Source organism: Vicugna pacos, chromosome 3, assembly GCF_048564905.1.
Source record: "Vicugna pacos chromosome 3, VicPac4, whole genome shotgun sequence".
Classification (NCBI taxonomy): domain Eukaryota; kingdom Metazoa; phylum Chordata; class Mammalia; order Artiodactyla; family Camelidae; genus Vicugna; species Vicugna pacos.
This window is the reverse complement of record NC_132989.1, coordinates 67,728,220-67,743,583: the sequence shown is the minus strand read 5'-3', so window position 1 is coordinate 67,743,583 and position 15,364 is coordinate 67,728,220. Positions and strand designations below refer to the sequence as shown.

Genomic DNA, 15,364 nt, shown 5'->3' with positions numbered 1-15,364 from the left:
CTGTCACAAAAAGAATTAGAAATTCCAAGTAGTCATAACTATTAAATAAATGGCTAATTAAAATCTTACTAAAGAGAAAACTACAGGTCCACATGACTTCACCAATAAAGTCTATCAAACAAGGGAGAAATAATACAATCTTCCACAAACTCTTCCAGAGACTAGTGAAGGAGAGAACACTTCCCAGTTTGTTCTCTGAGGCAGCACAATCTTGATACAAAAACCCAACAATCCCACTGTAAGAAAGGAGATTACAGCCCAATTATTCATGAACACAGGAGCAAAATTCCTAAACAAAGCCCAACTTTTTAATATAAAAAATATAATACATCACAGCCATATTGAGGTCATTTCAGGAGTTCAGAGTTGGCTTGACATCTGGAAATCAATCATTGTCATTCACCACATCAACAGAATAATGGATATGGTCATCTCCATGGTTGTATAAAAATTGTATAATAAAATTCAACATTCATTCCTTATTAAAAATATCTCTAAGCAAATGGGAATAGGAGATGAGATAAAGGGTGTCCTCAAAAGGAAGGAGGAGGCTTTGGCACTCAGCTCTGGTATCAGTCTATTCTTTCCTGATTCTAACTCAGACCTGCTGCAGTTTCTCCTTGCCAAACTCGGAAAGGAGGAAGAAAGTGAGCTACCCAGGTCATCAAGTGGTGTCTCTCCTCACTCTTACAGATAAATCTACTTGGGAAGCCAAGTAATAATCAGAAGGTTGCATTGTGAGACTCAGAGAATGAATACGATGATGTTCGTAGCCAATATCCATTAATCATGGAAAGCTGATGTATACATCTTTGCATCGATGAGAACACTTGTGTTCCTGAGTAAGAAACACACTTCTGAACTCTGTGGGGACCGTTGGCCTTCTGTTAAAGGAAATGGTTTCTTTAGACTGAGTGTAATTTGAATACTTGGACTATGACTTTACACATGCTAATGTAGTCATTCTCTGATTCATGTTGGCTCTGTTATTCTTCTGTGCCTTTGCTCCTCTCCAGTAATCCAGACATCCCAAAATACTTTGGGTTTCTCAGTGAGCGAGACTGATTTATTCGTATCTATGTTTTGCATGTCCTGTGACATTTTCCTGGAATGACCGTCTCATCCTCACACCACCTCCACTCCTCATCCATCTGGCAAACTTTTATTTCCTCTTCAAAATCCAACAAGTATCTTTTCTCTGTAAAGTCCTCCCTTCTTTATGTTCTCACTGGATCTTGCCTCTCTTCTGTAGTCGAACTTGTCACACTGTACTAAAATGTTCAGTTCTGTCTCCCTGTTAAATTTTGATTTTCTTAACAGAAGATTCTGTCTTTGTATTTGTAGTATTTAAACTCAATAAAAGTTTACTAAATGAAGAAATAAATGAATTAGTAAATAAGTAAATGATTGAGTGAACCCATCTCAGTAGACTTCTATCTTTTCATGGCCACCATTTGGGTATTCTGCTAAGAACTCATGAACTCATTCTAGCTAGTAATGAAAACTTCTCTGATTGAGTACATTGAATTTACAATCAATAATTAACTCTAAATTAAATTTATAATTGTTTTTGTAAGACTACTACAATCATGGGCATTCAAAATGCTTACTTCCCAATTGCACGTCATAGCCTTAATTTTTAAATTTCATCCTGCTTCTGTTAAGGGAACAGAAGGGAGGCGGGGTAGAAGGAATTGAAAAATCTGAGGAATGTTTAAGTAGATATGTAAAAGAGCCTGAAAAAAATATTTAAAAGTAAGATTCAGTTGAGAACCAAGATAGCGTATTAATTGCTAAGTAAGTTTAGTAGTTGAACACCAAAGCAAATAAATGAGAGCAGAGTTACCAGGAAAATGGAGATACTAGTTCTTCCCACTGCTTTCCAGCCCTTTTCACTCACTGCCTGTATAGAAAATGAAATTGTTTATAGCACACTGGGTGAATGGATGAGGCTGCTTGCTACAGAAGACCAGTGGCCCAGGGCTTCTGGCTGCCCCAGGCTCCACCTGGCTGTGGGAGAGAGCTGAGGAGATCAGGATCTCAGCCGTCCATGACCCCTCTATAGCTGACTGCTGGGGAAACTCTGAAGTTTAAGAAAGGGGAGTAGCATGTACCTTCAAGGATTTATGGTCTTGGCTCTCAGCCTAACCTGTTAAACTAAGAAGTGTTCAGAGTAAGCAAGAAAGGCATGTACTAGTTAGGTTTCATAGCTAGGATTGTCTAGGCCAGTGATTTCCAAGTCTGGTTGCATATTGGAGTCACCTGGAAACTTTTAAAACTTCCTACCCTAGTACAGTTAAACCAGGGTCTGTGAAAAAGGGTAGAGGGTGGCATCAGTATTTAAAAAAAATTTCCCTATAGGTGATTCTAAAATGTATGTCCAGAATTAAGAGCCACTAATATAATCAGCGACTGATGACTAAATAAATAAATAAATAAATAAATAAATAAACTATTGGTAAGGGAGCTAACTTCTAACTATGTATGTTTTTTTTTTTAAAGTACCTTAATTTAATACTTACGCTTAGTGGTTTCTTAGCAGAGAGTTTTTGTTTTTATTTTTAATATTGTAGAAAAGTATATAAGCCAGTGTTGTACTTACCTCAATCTTAAACTTCATGGCAAATATGACTGCTGAATCGGTCAGGAATGGTAACAGTGGAGGTTTTTAAACAAGCCTTGAAGAGTAGATAGAATTTAAAAATAAAGAAAGAGTAGATTAAGGTGGGGGATAAGAACTGTAAATGGAGGAACAGCATGAGTGCAGGGGAGGAGGAAGTGTAAGGAAATTCTGGAGAAGAATGCTTGGAGTTTGAGACAGAGGCCCAATGGCAATTGAAAGGGACAGCCAAAGCCAGCCATTGCTTGAGGGGACACGAGAGCAGTCCAAGGAGACCACCTTTCCAAACCCCTCTAGTAGTTGAAAATGACCATGCACAGGCTCCTTTGATCTCTAGTTCAATGATCATACAGAAGGCCTGATTACAGATAATGTTTATGGTGAGCTGACCACATGCCAGGCACCTTTTCTAAGCACTTCATGTGTGTTAACTAATTTAATCCTCACAGCAACCCCATGAGGTAGGTTCTATTATGATCCCTGGTTTACAGATGAGGAAACTACAGACACAGCAGGCTGATGTTTTTTGTGAAATCTCTGTATTCATTATTTTTCCTTCATGGCCCTGGCACAGAGTTCCCATGATATGTTGACTAGACAGTGAATTATGTAGTTAAATTAGAAATGTACCATGTAAGGGTAGAGTAGAAGTGGTACTTGGAAATAAGGTCAGCTTGTTATCAGAGAGTTACGTATTTTGAACTTATTTTTCTACAGATATGAGGAATTTCCTGACATTCTTGAGCAGGAGGTGGCATGATAAAATTTTTTAGTAAAGCTGATCTGGAAAGATAAGCAGGATGGATTGAGGGTGGAGAGAATAGGAGGTAAACATGATACCAGCTAACCTGTTAAGAAGCTAATGAAATAATCTAGGGTGACGTGATAAAAAGGTAGGTCAGGATGGTGATAGTAGTTACAGAGATGGCACAGGTACAAGAGCCATTAGGAAGGTCCTAGTGACTAGACCGTGGCCCTGAGTGACTGGGTGAGCCATGGGGGTCTGGGGGGCAAGCCTGATAGGGAAAGATTATGAACTTCAGCCCTTTTTATTAACTTTTCAGGATATTGATTCATTCCAGCCTGGGGTGTGTTATTGTATTTGGTATCCTAACTTCAATTTTTAAACTTTATTTTGTATAGTTCCATATTTTTGATATGGATGGCCCAATTTATCTGTATATTTTAATGTCATGTTAATCCTTTACCTTGTAAAAATAGAATATTTACTTATTGTTATAATATGTAATTAATATAATGTTTTTATTATTAATACACATATACTTATTAATCATGTTGTTATTTACTACAGATTATCAGACCAGGATGAAGAGGGCAAGACCAAGCAGAAGTGTATCATATCTGACCCCTCCTTTTCCATGGTAACAGTTCAACGTGAAGATAGTGGAATAACCTGGGAGACCAATTCAAGTAGGTCTTCCACTCCTTGGGCCTCGGAAGAAAGTCAGACTTCTGGTGTATGTAGTCTGGAAGGGTCAACCGTGAATTCCCCTCCAGGGAGTGTTTCCTTTATTGTGGATGGAGTTAAAAGGGTTCGGAAAAGAAAGCCTAAGTCAAAGCATGGCTCTCCATCGTTACGTCGGAAAGGCAACAAAAAAAGAAGCTCTTTTGACTCCCAAGATGTCCCAGCAAACAAAAAAAGTAATCCTTTAATTTCAGAAAGCAAGGTACTAAACACCCAAAAAGAAAAGTCATCTACTGGCATTTATGATACAATGAGAAAAAAGAAGACCGCCTCAAATACAGCTCCTATTACGGGGGCAATATACAAAGAGTACAAGCCATTAGTGTTAAGGCCCGTATACATAGGAACAGTACAATATAAAATTAAGATGTTTAATTCTGTTAAAGAAGAATTAATTCCTCTACAATTTTATGGGACATTGCCAAAGGGTTATGTTATCAAAGAAATACATTATAGGAAGGGGAAAGATGCATCCATTAGTCTAGAGCCAGATGTGGGCAATCGTGATTCTAATGTAGTTTCCAAAACAGGCAAATTAGTAGTCAAAAGCATAGAAGTTGATAAAGTAAAAGAGCTTGCATCACCCTGGAGAGGTGCACTCTCTGAAGGATCAAAGTCCCTGACCTCCTTCTTCGGTCGTGAAGATCAAAAGAAAACTTACATTGATTCTCCTCTAAGGGCTGCATCTGCCACCAAGCACACACCTTCCTCCTATACAAGTAATGACACAGTGGAACAAGAAACACAGCTCAGCCCTCCACAGTCAGTGCCGCAACCGCCAACTGATGAAGCAAAACCCCGAGAAATGGAGCCTTTCTCTTCAACACCAGATACATCCGCAGCTGCGTTCCTGGAAACAGCAAAGGAAGAATCTGAGGCCAATACACAAGAGACTACAACTGCAGAGTATGACTCTTCAGTCTCACCGTCTTTAGTGGATGAAGTAAAGAAGGAAGCTGTGTTTTCTGCTGACCATTCCATTTCACTGGAGGCAGAGAAGGATTCTCTGGAAACAGGTACACCAGGTCTGGCAGCATCTATCCAGGAAGATTTTGCCCCCGAGAGAGAAGAGCTGGATGTGACTTCACTAGAAAGGGCAGAACCAGTCTCTGAAGAGCTGACCCTTCCTCATCTCAGTGTCAAAGGAGAGAAGGAAGAAAACGTGCCAGAGCCATCCATTTCTCTTTCTGAACCTCTAATGTTAGAGGAACCAGAGAAAGAAGACACAGAAACATCTCTACCAATGTCTGCTACCCCTGAACCTGAAGATTCTAATGTAGTGGAAGAAGAGATCATAGAACTTGATTACCCAGAAAGTCCATCAGCTTCTGAGGAGCCCTTCCTACCACGCTTGGCCCCTGAAGTGGAGCAGGAAGAGGAGACCATTCTGCCATTACTGACAACATCAAAACCTGAACATGTTGCTTTGTCTGAAGAAGAAAGAGAGGAAAATGAGTCTGTCTCTACTGATTCTGCTTTTGTATCAGAGTATTCGGTTCCACAGGATTTGAACTATGAACTAGAGAAGCAAGAGGTTGAGTCAGTTTCTCCATCCAATGTAAAAGCTCTGTCTGAACATGCAGTTTTATCTGAAGAGAATGATGAACTTGAGCCTTATTCCCCAGCTTCAGCCTCTGTATCTGAACACTCTTTCTCACCATCCACAATGGAGATGACTCCTGAATGCCAGTCCCCCCTGTTTTCAACATTTACATCGGAACACACGGTCCTATCCGGAGAAGAGGCCTCAGAAAGTGGGCGTGACACACCAGATTCCACATCTGCTGCTGAATTTTTAATTTCATCACAGGCAACAAAAGAGTCACTGAAGAAAACTGACCATAAGACCCCAGTAAAATCAGAAATTGTTTCTGAGCCCATGATTCTGCCAGAAGAAGAGAAGGAAGACACTGGACCATATTCCCCAGGTGAGGCCTCTGTATCTGAACACTCTCTCCCACCATACCCAACTGAGTTGACTTCTGAATGCCAGGCCCCACCACTTTCAACTGATACATCTGAATACATGGTCCTATCAGAAGAAGAGAATCTAGGAAATGAGAATTTCACACCAGAATCAACACTGACCTCCCAATATGCAGTTCCACCAAATGTAACCCAGGAATCTCCAACGAAACTAATTGATGATGTCTCTGCATTAAAATCAAAAGGTGTTTCTGAGCACAAGATTCTGTCAGAAGAAGAGAAGGAAGACACTGGATTGTATTTCCCAGAAGTGGCCCCTGTATCTGAACACTCTCTCCCATCATACCTAGCTGAGGTGACTTCTGAATGCCAGGCCCCACCACTTTCAGCCAGCCCATCTGAACACGCGATCCTGTCAGAGGAAGAGAACCTAGGGAATGAGAATTTCGCACCAGAATCAACACTGACCTCCCAATATGCAGTTCCACCAAATGTAACCCAGGAATCTCCAACGAAACTAATTGATGATGTCTCTGCATTAAAATCAAAAGGTGTTTCTGAGCACAAGATTCTGTCAGAAGAAGAGAAGGAAGACACTGGATTGTATTTCCCAGAAGTGGCCCCTGTATCTGAACACTCTCTCCCACCATACCCAGCTGAGGTGACTTCTGAATGCCAGGCCCCACCACTTTCAGCCAGCCCATCTGAACATGTGGTCCTATCAGAAGAAGACACAGTAGAAATGGAGCGGTACACACCCTCTTCCATCACTGCTTCTGAATTTTCAGTACCACCATATGCAACACCAGAATCACAGGAGGAAGAAGTTGTCTGTAGATCCCCTTTAAATCTAGAAGGTGCCTCCTCACCCATGAATTTCTCAGAAGACCAAGAAGACATTGGACCTTTTTCTCCAGACTCTGCTTTTGTGTCAGAATTCTCATTTCCACCCTATGCAACTCAGGAAACAGAGAAAAGAGAATTTGAGTGTGACTCTCCAATATGTTTAACATCACCATCTGAACACACTATTTTGTCGGATGAAGACACTGAAGAAGCTGAACTTTTTTCTCCAGACTCAGCATCACAAGCTTCAATCCCACCATACAGGATCCAAGAAACAAACAAAAATGAAATTGAGCCTGATTCATTGTTAACTGCAATGTCTGCTTCAGGATATTCTGGCTTCTCAGAAGCAGATGAGGAAGAAATTCCATCAACAGCTTCTACACCTGTACCTGAGTATCTAAGTTCATCACAGAAGCAGAGAGCTGAACCTTCTCCTTTGATGTCTTCACCTGAAGATTTGAGTTGGCTACCTTCAACAAATGAATCAGAGAAAGCAGAAATTAAGCCAGACGCTCAAACAATCTCAACATCTGTATCTGAATATCTCATTTTGTCACAGAAGCAGAGAACTCGAGAATATGTAGAACCTGAGTCTGAAGACTTGATTCTGTCATATTTAAACAGTGAATCAGTGAAAGGGGAAATTAAGACTAGTTCATCAGTAGCTGCAACACCTGTTTCTTCACCTGAACAGTCATCTGTGAGAAAGGAAGAAATCAAACCACTTTTGCCTACATCTCAGTGTTCAGTTTCACCTGATTCAGATCACACAATTAAGAAAGAACAAGAACCCAAAGCATCACTCACTCTAAAAGCTGCCAATGAACAGATGGCTTTATTAAACATTAAAAGTAAGGAAGAAATTGTGCCGGATTCTCAAGAAGCTACAGCACATGTACCACGGGATCAAGAAATGGAGCCTTGGCCTCCAAATGTTCTAGAGTCTGGGATGAAATATTCAGTTCTGCCTGACTTGGTAGATGAGCCAAAGAAGACTGTCAAACCCAACTTAGCTCCAACTGTGGCATCTGAACTAGAGCAGAGAATGTTATCAGAGAATGAGGCTGAAGTAATAAAACCATATTCGGCTTTAAAAGAAACACTTTTATCTGGACCTCAGATTTTGTCAGCAGTGAAAACAGAAGTGAAACATGATTCTAAAATAACTGGTACACCTAGTGTACTACATTCAGCTTCACCAGGAGTGGAAAAGGAAGTTAAGCATGGACCCCCCATACCAGAATTTCCAGCTTTGTCAGAAGAAATAAAGAAAGAAATTGAACTCAGTTCTTCAATAACCACAACATCTGTAACTAAGCATGATTCAAGCTTACCCAAATTATCAAAAGAAGAAAACCCAACAGACTTATCTCTTACCACCCCTACTGAACATCCAGTCTTAGCAAAAGTAGGAGAGAGTGAATTAGGAAGTGGCTTGCCACCGCTGGTAATACCCACAGATGAGGATTCACTTCTTAAAGAAGAAGGAGAGATAGCAATTAAAGCTAGTTCTTCTCCCACTGAAACTGCTGCCTCCAAACGTCCAGCTTGGTCAGAAGTAGAGAAAGAAATTAAATTTGATTTACCTCAAAACGTATGTTCCATTTCAGAGCATTCTACTTTGTCAAAGGTAGAAGCTGAAGAAGTTAAACCTGAGTTGCCAATAACCAAAACAGTGTCTTCTCAGCACTCAGATGTATCTAAGGAAGCAAGGGTGGAAAATGAACAAGGTCTTTCATTTTCTATAGTCCTCAACTCTGAATGTTTGGATTTATCACAGGAAAAAAGGTCTGTGTCTCCCTCAGAGGTGTCAAGACCTGAACACGTGCTTTCACTCAACCTAGGTGGTGAGACAAAGAAAAGAGAAACTGAACTTACTTCCTCAGAGAATGTGTCACCTGAACCCAAACGTATAGTTCCAAAAGGCAAAAATGAGGACATGGCAAGTTCTTCTCCTGAGCTGGAACATTTAGCATCAGAAGCTTTAGTTCCAGCATTACCAACCCTCAGTGATGATAAGAACAAACAGGCAAGAGAGACATCTTCCATAGTTCAAGAAGATTTCCTATCAGAAAAACAAGATTTTGCTCTGACAGTTCTCTCTTTGGAAACTGAGAAGGAAGACAAGCTACATCAAGTATTAGAATTACCAAATACTGCCTCAGAATTCACTAGTGGTAGGGAAAGGGGATCTGTAGATACAAAACAAATAAAACCTCCCATAACTGAAACAGGGGATTCTGTCTTAGAAAAGGGCCTAGCTGAGCTTAGGAGCAGAGGAGAAAGTGAAGAAGAAAACAGGGAACTTCACGTGACAACTACAGTGCCTGAAATTTTAGAGGTTCCATCATGCCTTAGTAAAGAACCTCACATTCAAGAAGTTAAATCTTTCTCTCCTAAGGTAGTCAGCTTAGGGTCAAAAGAATTATTTTCCTCTCTAGTTGAAGGAGACAACATAGAAGAACTTCAGTCATATACTTTTTCTTTAAAAGGACTATCAGAGGAGTTGAACCACTCAGCTGACTTTAAAAAGGGGGAAAAACAAGAAGAAATAAGCCCATTACTGCCAACAGGAAATTTGAAGGCGCAAGTGACAGGAGATACTGTAACTAAACCAAATGAAGAAACTGACCAACCAAAATCACTTCATGTACCCCAGAGCACAACGGAACCATCAGAGATCACTTCTTCTGACCTCCTTGTGGAACAAGAGAAGCCTGAAAAAACACTTCATTCAGATCAAGCTGTTAAATTACCTGATGTAGCCAGGTCTTTTGCAGATAAACAAGATCTGGGTATGAAACAATTTTCATTTAAGAATGAAAATTTGCCATTGGAAGAATCAAAATCATTTATGACAACTGAGCCTACAGATATTAAAGAAACACACATGAAAAAGGACCTTATTTCTCCAGAGGATGAAAACTGGATGCTAAAAAAGCCAGAAAGAGATTTGGTAAGTCATCATGAAGAAATAGCCCAAGGACCTGCAGAACTGGGTTCCTCTGGCAGCAGTGATCTGGTGACAGAGCAGCTCAAGGCTGCTCTTTCGGATAAAGGCCATGCAACTGAAATCAGAAAGCAGGTTCTGTCACATTCTGCGAAAGACTCTCCCCTATCGTTGGAAGAACCAGTGTCTACTCTCAATATCTCCAGTGATAACGTAGAGACCTTATCAACTAAAACGTATTCTTCTGAAGACATAAAGCTGGCCCCCACAGCAAAATCTTTAGTTCCAGCCGGAAATGTGGAGGGAAATGAAGCAGAGGGGAAGCAGACCCTTTCTTCTGTGGGGAATGAAAGTTTATCAGAGGAAGCAAACACAGAATTTTCCAGGCCTTGCAAAGAAGACAGCCTGGAAGAAATGAAACAGCCACCTGAAAGAATCCTCCAGAAACCAGTGTCTGGTCCATCAATGAAACAGGTCAAATCAGAAATGATTCCCTCTCTTGCCAAAGCAGCCCATTTCCTGGCAGAAGGTGCAGAACCTGCATTAGGCAGTGAAAAAGAGGCACACAGGAGTCCATCTCCTTTACCTGTGGAGAAGCCATTAGAAGAACCAAAAGTGGTTCAGTCCAAGGTTGTAGATGATGCTAATGAGGGAGGGAAACCAGCAGCTGAAGTGCAGGTGCCCACACAAATAAAACCCCTCTCCTCAACCCAAGATGAAGCTGCTCAACCCCCAGAGTCACCCGAGGTGACACAAAAGCTGCCCAAGCAGCAGAAGGCAGGGGAGCCAGGCCTTTCTGAGGAAAAGGGAAAGAAGGGAATTTCAGCTTTCACATCGTGGGTGTCCAGTTTGTTTTTTCGATCAAGCACTCCAGATAACAAAGTTGCTGAAAAAGAAGATGTGGAAGCTCAGCCAAGTCCGTCTGTAGAAAAAGCAGTGACTGTGATCAAGCCAAGAGATACAGTTCCAGCTGACGTTCATGCAACTGAGAGACCAGCTGATCAGCTAGTGCCAGAGGCCAAACCTAAAACTGCTGAAGAATCCAGGGGTACTTTAGTTAAATCTTATGGAAAGGAAGAAGTCCTAGACTACCCAGAGGAAATGGACCTAAACTCAGTAGTTACTTCCACTGATGGTGAGGGACATCTTGGAATTCCATCTTATTTTCCGATGGCTGAGAAATCCATTATGGAAGAAGCCAAAAATGCTGTTCCTCTTCATGTCACTGATACTAAGAGTGCCCAGAAGCCAGAAATCTCCCCTCCATCTAAGTGGAATATTTCTATTTTTAAGAAAGAGCCAAGAAGTGATCAAAAAGAAAAATCACTCTCTTCATTTGATGCAGTAGACAAGGTGCCACAACAGCCAAAATCAGCTTCATCTAGCTTTGCAAGTGAAAATATCATGAAGGCATCAGAGAGGCCAGAGCCAATAATTTTGCCAGTAGAAGAATCTAAAGGCAGTTTAATTGATCTTGGTGAAGACAGACTAAAGAAAGAAATACCAAAACCTAGTTCTTTGAAAATGTCTGAAGAGGAAATAAAACTCAGGTCTGTTAGCCCAACTGAGGAGAAAGATAACTTGGAAACCAGATCACATACCTTGGCAGAGAAGAAGATGCTGGCAGAAAAACGAGAAACTGTAGCCCCATTAGAGCTTAGAGATAATAATGAAATAGAGAAGGCTCACGTTACACGTGGATCTAGCCCTGTTCAATTGGAAGAATCGAAAGCTCCTGCTGTGCTTCAGGAGGTCTATCAAAATGAAGACCACAAAGAAAGATACAAGATTACTGAGGAGGAGAAAGAAGAAGAAAAAGAAAAGCAGTCACATGTACTTTTGGAAGGAAAGAAACAGCAGGAAATTCAGCCTCATTCTGTGAATATAGCCGGGCGTGTGCCTGAAGAATCAGATATCTCTTTCAGTCTTTCTTTGGGTGAAACTCGACCATTTTCATTAGTTAAGACTACAGCAGTTACTGAAAAATCAGAAGGTATGCTCCCAGAGGCTTACCCAGAAATAAGGGAAATAAAGGCAGTAGGAACCCAACCACATCCATTAGAAGAATGTAAAGTTTCAGTGGAGAAAACCAAGACTTTCCTTCCAGTGGAGCTTCCTTGTGATGAAACAGATGATCACTCTTTACCCAAGGAAGAGAATCTGGCATTGGAAAAGTCAAGCAGGGATGTGGTGAGACACAATGAAGAAAAGGGACAGGTCACAGTGTCAGACATGCCACAAGGTTCTTCAGTAGATACCACAAAAGAAAGTGTGAAACAAGGATCTCCATCTGAAGAATCTCAAAAGACTTTAGATCGGCCTTTTAGTGAAACAAAGAGCTTAGAAACACCGCTGTACTTGCTGTCATCTGTGAAACCACAAACACTTGTTTCAGGAGTGTCTCCAGAAATTAGTACAGTGAAAAAACAAGAAATACCGTGGTCAGAACTGACTCCAGATAGGCATACAGTCCATACTACTCAAACATCTAAAGATCAAACATCTGAAATGTCTGAACAATCTGTTCTTGTTTCAAAGCACCACTTGGAGGCTGTGGAAGATGCCCATGTAAATGAACCACACTCTCCAGCAAGCAGTAACTATGCTCAATTTATAACTAATGCATCAACAATCAGCACTGATAAGATGGTTTCCAAGGAGCCTGAAGACACATATGTAAAAGATGAAAAGTTTACAATGACTAGCAAGCCAGCTGGGCTTTCAGAAGATCAAAAGAGTGCCTTCAGTATCATTTCTGAAGGTTGTGAGATATTGAATATTCATGCTCCTGCATTTATTTCTTCAGTTGATCAGGAAGAAAGTGAACAAATGCAAGATAAGTTAGAATATTTGGAAGAGAAGTCCTCATTTAAACCTATATCCCTCCATGATGAGAGTGAGGTGGTTGATTTCCATAAAACATTAAAGAGCATGTTAGAAGATTCTGATAAAAAAGTTACACCATTGAAAGAAAACAAACAAAAGGATACTCATACAACGAAAGAGGAGATAGCCACAGATTTAGAGACTAGTAATTTAGCCTTTAATCAGCCCACAATTCCCAGTGAAGAGGATTATTTTGAAAAGTATACATTGATTGATTATAACATCTCCCCAGACCCAGAGAAACAGAAAGCTCCATGGAAATTAAATGTTGAAGCAGAACTGTCAAAGGAAGTTCCAGAAGAAACTGCCTCTTTCCCAGAAGGTTCAGAGGAAAGTGCCCTAGAGCATGAATATGACTTGGTGAAATTAGATGAAAGTTTTTATGGACTAGAAAAGGACTACAACAAATTATCTGACCCAGAGACCCAAAAGTCTCTGGTTATTCAAACATCAGCTGACAGAGATGCTGCAAAGACCATAAACAGAGATACAGACTCCAAGTCACCTGGGATGCCTCTATTTGATGCAGAAGAAGGAGTTTTGTCACGAACTCAGATATTTCCTACCACTGCTAAAGCCATTAATCCTGAACTTCTGGAGGAGCCACCTGCACTTTCATTTTTATACAAAGATCTGTATGAAGAAGCAGTTGGAGAGGAAAAGAAAGAAGGGGAGACAGCTTCTGAAGGTGACAGTGTGAATTCTGAGGCATCATTCCCAAGCAGAAGTTCTGACACTGATAATGAAACAGGAATATATTTTGAGAAGTACGTACTCAAAGATGACATCCTCCATGATATATCTGTAACTGAAAAGGACCAAAGCCAAGGTCTAGAAGAAAAACCAGTTGGTAAGGATGATTCACATCAACCAATAATTGCAGAAGAGGAAATCTGGGAGAGGTTTGGAATGACTTTGGGGGAGAAGAGTCTAGAAGAGGATCAGAAAGCTGCTTACAGGGAGGGAGAATCAGTAGGCCACATGGAGACCCTTGACAATGTAGCTATGCAGAGGAAAGCTCCCATCACTGAGGAAGTCAAGGTGGTTACCCAGAAAATAAGCTATGCTATTCCCTTTGAAGACACCCATCACGTCCTAGAGAGAGTAGATGAAACTAGTGGTCAGAGTAATGAAGCAGCAAATGCAAATCTAGAGGTCAGTCTGAATGTCCCAGTACAAGTGTCCTTCCCAGAGGAAGAATTTGCATCTGGTGCAACTTGTGTTCAAGAAACACTGCAAGAAGAACCTCCAGTAATAGTCCCACCTGAGCCGAGAGAAGACATGCTCCGCAATAGCCCTGTTCAGGATGAGTATGAATTTGCTGAATCCCTGAATTACGAGGTGGTTACTCAAGATACTTTATCAGAAGACCTGTATTCAGAATCCACCCCTGAAGATGTGTTATCTCAAGGAAAGGAATCCTTTGAACATATCAGTGAAAATGAATTTGTGAGTGAGGTGGAACAAAGTATGTCTGCTGAACAGAGAGAGTTGGGCAGAGAGATGACAGAACAAGACCAGTTATTGTCAGAGTTGGTAACCGAGAAGGACCAGAAGGAACTGAAAAAGTCCCAGATTGACACATATTGCTACACTTGTAAAAGCCCAATTTCTGCCGTTGACAAGATGTTTGGCACCCACAAAGACCATGAGATTTCAACACTTGATACAGCTATAAGTGCTGTAAAGGTAAATAGATTTTAAAGCATGTAAGTGCATAATAATATATAGACATTTAATTTGTTTTCTCATTTTCTAAATTTTAAAAATGACCAATATTTGATATATTCATCTTTAGATATAATAGTTTAAAAAAAAAACCCTAAGGATATTTCCCTAGTTACTTAGTTAAGATCAGTGTGACAAACACTTACTGGATGCATACTATGTGCCAGGTATTCTTCTAGATTCTGGGGATACCAGAATAAATAACACAGGGGCACTGCCTTTGAGGTATCTTATCTTTTGTCAGTAGCCCTTAACATTGTCCCAAAAAGGCAAGTAATTTTAAATTAAAACATAGGCATTTGAGCATAAACATAATTTATTTTCTGTTATCTGCAATATCATCCTTTAAAAATACACACATATTACATTGACCATTTTATTGCAAGTTTTATAAAATACTCAAGACAGTAAGACATTTTAAATTTTGATTTTCTCTACATTTCGTCTTTATTTATAAAACTGATGCTAGAAATGGAAAACCTTTGCATTCTTTCTGGCTTTATCTATAGACTCCCAACGTCAGAAAGTTAGTCACAATATATATCCTTATGTATGTGATTATAAATACTCCACTTCCCCAGGGATACTATTGGAAATCTAGCATTTAGTCTTTAAGATTCTCATCTACCTTTCAGTGGCCTTCTAACCAGGACCCCAACTCTTATCTCATCAGTCTCTTGGCCATACAGTAGCCAGAATGATCTAAAATTGCCAGTAATAACAGTTGAGCCCTTACTATGGGCCAGGCAAGGTGTTAAATTCTTTATATTCAAGATATCTTTTAATCCTCACAACAACCATGCCATGGTCATCAATTTGCAGATTACAAAATGGGCTCAGAGAGTTTAAGTCCAAGGTCATAGAAAACAGAACTAGGATTGGTACCCAGATCTTCCTGATGCCAAAGCTCATGCTCTTG

The 15,364-nt window shown here is 40.3% G+C and overlaps 1 protein-coding gene across 1 annotated transcript in view; it reads left to right on the top strand.

Moving 5' to 3' along the window:
* CMYA5 (cardiomyopathy associated 5) overlaps positions 1 to 15,364 on the top strand; it is an 87,172-nt gene that overhangs the window by 28,089 nt on the left and 43,719 nt on the right. The window contains exons 2-3 of the mRNA XM_072958455.1: positions 3,933 to 6,277; positions 6,584 to 14,406. Coding sequence (XP_072814556.1) covers positions 3,933 to 6,277; positions 6,584 to 14,406 — 10,168 coding nt within the window. The remainder of the gene's footprint in view (positions 1 to 3,932; positions 6,278 to 6,583; positions 14,407 to 15,364) is intronic.